Raw genomic sequence first — 8,510 nt, forward strand, 5'->3', positions numbered from 1 at the left:
AAGCTAGAAGATAAAAACACATATATTATTAAAATCTAAACAACTGAAGATAATATCATCTTACATACTATCATGGCCAAAATGTCAAACTCCTCGTCATCACACACTTGCTGTTCCAGCTTGGTCTTAGCCTTGGTCAGAGTGTTGACTTTGTCCCTCCTCTGCCTGCAGGTCATCCAGTGTCTGCTGGTGGGCCTCTTGGAGGGCTTTCTTCTCCTTGGTCAGCTTGGCAACACTCTCATCCATAGACGCCATCTCCTCTGTCAGGTTTTTAACCTGTAAATGGCCACAACATATTATACTTCACCATAAAGGGGAGTTATTTAGTTTGTTATATATTGCATTCATTTAATTTAGAACTTAGAAATGTACTATAGATTCAACAAGATGGCAGTGTTCACCACTGTACTGAATAGATTCAACACAATGAATGGGGAGTTCCCCACAACTGAAATTCTACTATTGTGTCATAATATTCCCTGCACCCACGATACAACTTGAATTCCATTTCTGTTAAGCTATGTTTTGAGTTGATTATTGTTGGTTAGACTGTCTATGGTAAAACACAAGACCTTGTTTTCAGTGGCGTGCTTCTCCTTCTCCACTTTGGCCAGGGTGAGCTCCAGGTCATCAATGTCCTTCTTCAGCTCAGAGCACTCATCCTCCAGCTTCCTCTTCTTGGCAGTCAACTCAGCATTGATCTCCTCCTCATCCTCCAGCCTCTCAGTCGTCTCTTTGATTTTGGCCTCCAGCTGGATCTTGCTCTTGATGAGCCCCTCACACCTTTCCTCAGCATCGTTCAGACTCTCTCCTTCCTGGTTTCAGAACAGGAGGAAGAATCAGAGGCCTCACTTTAGTGAAAGATATCAATAGAAATTCATGAAACATATACAGCATATAACATGGGCAATATAAATGTGAGTTAGCCACATACTTCACAGAGTGTTTATATGTGTGTGTAAATGTGCCCATACGAGGGTAGTTTTTCACTCACAGATGCTATTTGGAGCGCCAGGTCGTTCTTCTCCTGCGTCAGGGCCACCAACTTCTCCTCCATTTGCTTCTTTGTGGCCAGAGCCTTTGCCAGGTCTGTTGTCATCTTCTCATAGTTCTCCTTCATGTTGGCCAGCTCCTTCTCAGTCTCAGCGCTCTGCAGCAGGGGCTTGATCTTGAAGTACAACTTCATCCATGGCCAGGTTTTGACATTCATGAATGAGCGGATGTTGTACTGGATGGCGTAAATTGATTCTCTGGTCGACAGAAAGGATGGAGTGGCATGGTGAGTGACATGCTTAAAGCTACATTCTGGGATTAGATGAACAACAAAACAGAACCACCTGCCACTGTTTGTTTACAGCTGAGGAATGGGGCTAGGGACATGTAACCCCTCCTAAATTCATAGACAGTTCACTAGATGCAAGGACTGACAGGTCATGCATTTTAAGCTCATGAGGCATTTTATATACTTCAAGAATGAATATTTAAGTGCCACACATTTTAAATGACAATTGAACAGCCAAATCCCAAACTGCAGCGATTAAGCTAGAATCCTTAGTTGCTACATCCATTTCTGGACTAAATGTATTAACCCAAAAGCTTTAGTAGACCATTATAAGATGTACTTTCTCATTCTGAACAACTCACAGCATATACAGTATGTAATCATAATGCATTAGATACAGGTGGTTGACAGAAAGCTTTGCCAAGATGTCTACTATTCTTCACCTCCTCTCCATCATCTTGCTAAACTCTCTCCTCATGAGGAATCCACGGCTGAGCGCCTGGACCATGCCGACCAGAGTGGCCAGCTTCTCATCTCTCATCTCCTCCAGGACACCCAGCAGACCGGCTTTGAAGAACACCTGAGACACAGGTTAACATGGTCAATGGAACCACAGATGGTGACAGATTGAATGGAAACAGATAACTGCAGCCATACCACTCTAACACCATGCGCATGATAATGAGTTTAGTTTCTCTTCTATACTTGTGATGAATGACTGAAGAAAAACACTACAATGATTTTCCACTTTTTCCATTAGTAAAATGAAGAAGAAATAAGAAAATAGTGGGAATACCAACTGAAGTGATTTTAAATTATCATAATAGTTATGTTTTGTTGTCATCTTTTCCTGGGAGTATTTGACTGACCTTGGTGTGTCCAAACTTGTAATCCTCGTGATTCACATCAATGGACCCAAGCAGCTTCTCAGAAGCCTTCTTGTTGTCCATGAACTGGCCCTCAGGGATGACGCTGGCATTCAGTACTTTGTACCTGAATGAGGAGACAGTTTTAAAGTATGTCAAGTTGTAATAAGTTGGTTATATTACATAAAAGGTAAGAATATTATGATGCTGGGAAAACCCTTGGAGCAGATATGTTATGTGGTGGGTATGTGTGTGCACTTGTGTTTGTGTGCGTGTGTACCTCTGCTTGAAATCAGCATAGATGATTCTGCTGGGGAAGCCCTTTCTGCAGATCCTGATACCCTCCAGTACACCATTACACCTGAGCTGGTGGATAACCAGGAAGTTCTCCATCAGACCTGGTAAAACAAAACAAGTTTCTTTTAATACTCATAAACAGATTATAGATTGGGATTGTTAAGGTTACTGATACTGTACTGATAAGATGACATATTTAACTCAATATTTCTTGTACCTGGAGTCTTTGACTCGTTGGGGATCAGGCAGCGCACAAAGTGAGGATGAGTGCTCCTCAAGTTGGTCATCAGCTTTTGTAAGTTCTCCTGTAAGAGGGTTACAAACCATTTTTTCAGAAATCATTTATGATAATCAATGCACCTTTTAAAGGACTGAATATACACATTTCAAAAGCTCACCCTGAACTGGGAGGACACAGTCTGCATGGAACCACCCTTCTTCTTGCCTCCTTTCTTGGCTTTATCTGTTAAAATGGGGAAAAGTTAAAGATAACTAGAAAAGTAAATTTCCTAGAGCGGGTGGAATAATAGAAAAATAATAAGAATATGTAAGAAATCTAGAGTGGTCTTGTCTTCAGCAAACACACTAATTATAATCCAGAGAATCTCTGGTTAACTTCACACGTATCTAGAGGCAAATGCTGTCAATCAGATTGTGTAGAATAACACCTAATGTGTGATTAAATTAACCCAGTAATAAACCCTGAGAAATTGTGATATATTCAAGGACTTTAAAGAAAATTGTAACTGGTGCTTAATTAAATCTTTTGACGTGATGCTAGTCTTACCCTCAGGAGGGGGAGGGGGATACAGGGCAGCCAGAAGTTTGACTCCTGACTTCCCGTACAACTGACAAACTGAGTCGTTCAGGGGGTCCTTGTTCTTCTCCAGCCATCCAGTGATGTTGTAGTCCACAGTACCGGCGTAGTGCACCAGGGAGAAGTGGGCCTCTGCCTTGCCTTTGGCAGGCTTGGGCTTCTCAAACGCATTTGTTTTGCCAAGATGCTGGGCGTACAGCTTGTCCTTGAAGGTAGTGTCTGAAGACTTGGGGAACATGCACTCCTCTTCAAGGATGGAGAAGATGCCCAATGGCTTTACGAAAAGAGATGTATATCAAATTAGTGATATTTCCATTTAGGATCACATTAACTCCTTTAGTAAACATGCTGTTATAGGATTATATTCATTTAGAGGCACATAATAGGAAACATATTGAGATCTCAACAGTCAGATACTGATAATATCTCACACAGCGTTCCATTTGAGCTTTGCTGTTGAGGTCCATTATAATCCTCATAGACATCTTACCTTCTCAATAAGCTCAATGCAGGCAGCCAAGTCCATGCCGAAGTCAATGAAGGCCCAGACGATTCCCTCCTTCTTGTACTCCTCTTGCTCCAGGACGAACATGGTGTGGTTGAAAAACTGTTGCAGTTTCTCATTGGTGAAGTTGATGCACAGCTGCTCCATGCTGTTGTACTGTTGATGGAATTTTAAAAGGGGTAATTTCATCATACAAGTTTGTAATCCATCTCAATCACAACTAATTGTCTTGTTCTGGTCTCATACTCACATCAAAGATCTCAAACCCGGCAATGTCTAACACACCGATATAGAACTGCCTTGGATTCTTGGTGTCCAACATCTCATTGATCCGGATGACCATCCACAAGAACATCCTCTCATAGATGGACTTGCCCAGAGCACTGACTGAGTTATTAACCTGCAATGATAATACCTCAAATGAATACATGAGATATTGACCATGTCTGGTGATAAGACCTTGGGATAAACAGCATCACAATTTTTAAAAAGCAATGCACTTATCCCCAAAAATATTACGGTGCTCAGAAATTGGTAGATACTGTGTTTTGCAGTCTTACCTGAGGCACAGTCTGTCCCTTGGTCACATACTCATTGCCGACCTTCACTCTGGGGTAGCACAGAGCTTTCAACATCTCAGCTGAGTTCAGGCCCAGCAGGTAGCCAATTTTATCAGCCACTGGAGAGACAACCAACAACAACAGATTCGGTCACACAAGAACGCTTTTTTTCTGACGTTAAACTGGCAAATTAGTTTGGATAACTTCTTTGTGGGTTAGGTTTTGATTCACCCACATCCATAACTTCAAGTCATTTGAGGAGGTTGTACCTGTTCTCCAAAAATGATCTCCTGCCTGATTTTCATGTGGCACTGTCTGTCTTAGGTGTTCTATTTCTATGTTGGGGACTGGGAATAGGACTAATGCTTTACATATTGTATATCTATGAGTGGGACTCACCCTCTGTGCCGTCTGGCTCGGCCTGCTCCTCACGTTGCTTCTGCTTGAATTTCAAGTTTCCATGGTGCAATACAGCTCCTGTCAGCTTATAGATGCCAAGCTTCTCTTCATTAGTGAAGCCCAGGATTGTAATGGCATCCTGGCATTAAAGATGAAGTACAACAGTGATGAACTAGCTTTGGTCAGTTACACTACAGTTCTGTGCTGCTCACTGCAGAACAAATGGGATGGATAGATTTGACTGGCTTCTCTGTTACACATGATTACGCTTGGCAAACACATTAGTAGATGGCAGCACAGTTCCACAGGGCACTTAGTGGTGCTCTATAGTGGAAGGCACGAAGAGTTCCTTGAGGCACATGTCTAACAAACACAAGGCATTTAGAATCAAACAAAAAATACATGAACATTCCTAGCAAGTTGGAATTACACAGAGCATTCAGTGTGTATGGTGGTCCTATCCATTCTATATGTAGAGTTTGGTTAACCCTTTGTTTAACTCACATCTGTGGCATCCAACTCTTCCTTGTCATTAATGCTGGCCACAGCGATCTGTCCCTGGCTGCACATGGGGAAGTCGTAGGGGTTGGTGGTGATGAGCGACATTTCTGTGGACAGCAGAGAACAGCTTGTCAGTTAAATCTCTTAGAATTCTGCTGTTCCTACTTTACAGTATCTCTCCCTCCTTTACTCAATAGATGGACTCAAGGATACATGTAGTATATAATAAATAGCATCAAAAGAGGAGACTGAGACTTGTGGATTTGTGCATCACAGTGTATTACTTGATAGATATTTCCCAGAGACCCTCCAAATGTCTAGATGCCTTGTTACCTTGGATGTAATCATTGTAATAGTATTATTAATTTTGACTATGAATATTTTTTTGAAGTTCCACAGATGGGGGTGGGAATAATTTCCCATGAACCTCTACTTTGCCGTACCAACTATGTCAGGTTTGTGGCCTGTCATCATCTGGAAGAAGATGTGGTAGCCTCTCTCATCGGGCAGCTGGAAGGACACTCTGGACTTCTCCAGCAGGTCTGAGAGAGGAAGAGAGAGAGAAAGAGAGAGAGTATATTATAATATAATATAATATTATATTATATTTGTCTATATGATCTTCAAAAAAAGATCTGTGTGGATTTAGGAAGGCATTGAGAAATAATCAAAACCAACTCACAGGTCTCAATGTCAGCTTTAGCCAGTTTACCACCTTGGAAGTGAATCCTGATGAATTTACCCTGTAGTAGAGCATGAGGGTTAGAAATAGGTCAACAAATAAATCAACATTTTACTTTGATAGACCCCTTTAAATGTTACAGTTTGTTGCACATCTATTGAAATGACAATAGGGAACTACTGAAATACATCTTTCGAATATAAGGTAACTTCCACAGTGTGCCCTTCATACTACTTACAAAGCGAGACGAGTTGTCGTTCCTCACTGTCTTGGCATTACCGTAAGCCTCCAGTAGAGGGTTAGCTGCAATGATCTGATCCTCAAGAGACCCCTGATTGAGACAAACACAACTTGCTCAGAAACTGGTATAGCACATTTTTCTCAATTGATCACTTTTCTTGAAACATGATTCAACAAAACTGAAATTAAAAGGCAAGCATAAGAACAACCTACCTGCATTTTGCTGGGGTCTACTTCCTTCTTCTTCTCTCCACCAGACACTGCAATGGTGGCAAAGTACTGGATGACACGCTTGGTGTTGACAGTCTTTCCTGCACCGGATTCTCCGCTGGTTTATATGACAGAGAAAGAGGGGTTTTAGTTACATGTTTGAGTGTCAGATTGGCTTTCACTAAGAAATAGCATAGAAAAATACACTGTTAACCTGTGTTCTGACATAAGTCTTTAACAAATAATCATTCTCATCGACTCGTTATTACACAGAGCCTGATGCTCTAATCCATTCATAATGTCATGTATTTCATCACACCAAGTGACACTTTCTCAAGTGACATTTTAGTAAACAACTTACGTAATCAGGATGGACTGGTTCTCCTTATCTGGAACCAAAAAACACATTGCTTATCATACTCAAGCAACATTCAGGGGCCATTATTTCATTCATAGCATCATCATGAATTTCAATTTGGAACATTTTCCATTCAAGGGTAGTGAAATCAGATATTCCCAGCAAACTGTATTTACCTAAACTAGAAAATAGGAGATACCTCTCTGAAGCATATTTCAATTTCCATTGATGCATGCATCCATCCATGAGCATCCATTTGTCCATCCATCCAATCATCCATTCATGCAACCGACCATCCTTTCATCCGTCCATCCATCCATCCATCCAACCATCCATCCATCCAACAATCCATTCTTCCGTCCATCCATCCAACCATCCTTCCATCCGTCGATCCATTTATCCATCCATCCATGGGAGCTTGTACCAATCAGCATGAACTGAAAGGCGTTGTCAGAGACGGAGAAGATATGGGGTGGAGCCTCCATCCTCTTCTTCCCTCTGTAGGCGTTGACAACATCTGAGTCGTACACAGGGAGCCACTTGTAGGGGTTCACCGTGGCACAGAAGAGCCCCGAGTAGGTCTGGATGAAAGCATAATTACATTAGGAGATTAACAAAATCAGATTGACATTTACCTGGATTTATGTGAGGATGTGGGGGTACTTTGGTATACTGATGTGGACTACTGTATTGATATGTTTTGGTTTCTACCTTTCATTTATGTGTAGTACTGTATGTGTATATTTATTATGTTCATGTATGTGTGTGTTTGTATGTGCAGGTTTCTTACATAGATCATCCATGCTGCATAACGCTCTTTGAGGTTATACAACACAGAGGCTTCATTCAGGTAGGTCATCATGGCCATGTCCTCAATCTTGTCGTATTTAGGAGGGTTCATCTCATAGATGTCTGCATCTTTGAACACTTTTCCTTCCTGAAACAGTCAGAAATCTAGATTACACACAGATCAAAGTGGACATGACTGAATGCTTTTTGCTCATTAAATACATGTTGAATCTTTAAAAAAATGCATATCAACATTTAATCCAACTACTTAGTTATCACCCACTGACACATATCTGGTGTTTCTTGACTAGTCAATTACAAACAATCTATGCCATTGTTAAGTAGCTGCGTTAAAGATGATGTGTTTGAAGGTTATATTCTGCTTACAAAAAAAACAAGAAATGCTTCATAATATTTATTTTGTTAAATATTTTATATTGAAATGTTTTTGATCATTTCGATGAGTTTTCAAGAAATTGAGTAATTGCACAAACTTGAATACTTTTCAGATCAGACTTACCTCCTTAGTGCCGTCAGGTTTCGTGACTGTTACAGTACACTTCCCATCGGCCCTGGCAGTGACCAGACCCTTAAGGTACAGCTCCGCCTTGTCTGTCACATAGCAGGCGTTCTTTGAATCAAAGGGTGCGGCTTGTGCCTCCATCCTCTCCTTCTCAGATTTACGAAGGTATATGGCAGCCTTGCCGTAGATTTTCATCTCCGCGTCCGTACTCATGTTGACGGATAACTAGGAAAGAGATGAAACAAGGAACATGATTGACTCTGTGGTGCTTCCTCCCCAGTCAACAGAGTTAGGTGAGCGGTATCTCTAACCAAATATTCTCATCACTTTTTATGTGGAGACTCAAAATGTGTCTCACCTTCTTTTTCCCCTCCTACAGATGAATGTGTACTTCTTAGAGGACCCTGTGAAACATAAGGTGTTGTGAAAAAGCACAAGTCTAAAGCAGTGGAGGCTGCTGAGGGGAGGAGGGCTCATAGTA

The 8,510-nt window shown here is 41.3% G+C and overlaps 1 protein-coding gene across 1 annotated transcript; it reads right to left on the reverse strand.

Moving 5' to 3' along the window:
• Positions 1-110: 110 nt before the first annotated feature.
• Positions 111-8,254, reverse strand: LOC112241704 (myosin heavy chain, fast skeletal muscle-like). Its single transcript, XM_042318867.1, has 22 exons — positions 8,027-8,254; positions 7,508-7,654; positions 7,142-7,298; positions 6,721-6,748; positions 6,363-6,477; positions 6,148-6,240; positions 5,910-5,970; positions 5,671-5,769; positions 5,231-5,334; positions 4,727-4,865; positions 4,328-4,446; positions 4,018-4,167; positions 3,753-3,923; positions 3,233-3,536; positions 2,844-2,908; positions 2,663-2,750; positions 2,429-2,546; positions 2,152-2,275; positions 1,726-1,862; positions 995-1,250; positions 573-815; positions 111-276 (listed from the first exon to the last, which is right to left on the reverse strand). Exons 1-22 carry the CDS (start codon positions 8,240-8,242, stop codon positions 127-129), a joined length of 3,084 nt encoding a protein of 1,027 aa, XP_042174801.1. The 5' UTR covers positions 8,243-8,254; the 3' UTR covers positions 111-126.
• Between the last annotated feature and the right edge of the window lie 256 nt (positions 8,255-8,510).

This window comes from Oncorhynchus tshawytscha, unplaced genomic scaffold (assembly GCF_018296145.1).
Source record: "Oncorhynchus tshawytscha isolate Ot180627B unplaced genomic scaffold, Otsh_v2.0 Un_contig_447_pilon_pilon, whole genome shotgun sequence".
Classification (NCBI taxonomy): Eukaryota; Metazoa; Chordata; class Actinopteri; order Salmoniformes; family Salmonidae; genus Oncorhynchus; species Oncorhynchus tshawytscha.

What these genes read in the sequence shown, in the direction of transcription:
- LOC112241704 (XM_042318867.1), bottom strand. Translation starts at nt 8,242, where the DNA reads ATGAGTACGGACGCGGAGATGAAAATCTACGGCAAGGCTGCCATATAC. An exon ending in CCACAAACCTGACATAGTTG is followed by an intron (nt 5,335 to 5,670) that starts GTACGGCAAAGT and finishes TGCTGTCCACAG; the next exon opens with AAATGTCGCTCATCACCACC. An exon ending in TATGCTGATTTCAAGCAGAG is followed by an intron (nt 2,276 to 2,428) that starts GTACACACGCAC and finishes CTCCTCATTCAG; the next exon opens with GTACAAAGTACTGAATGCCA.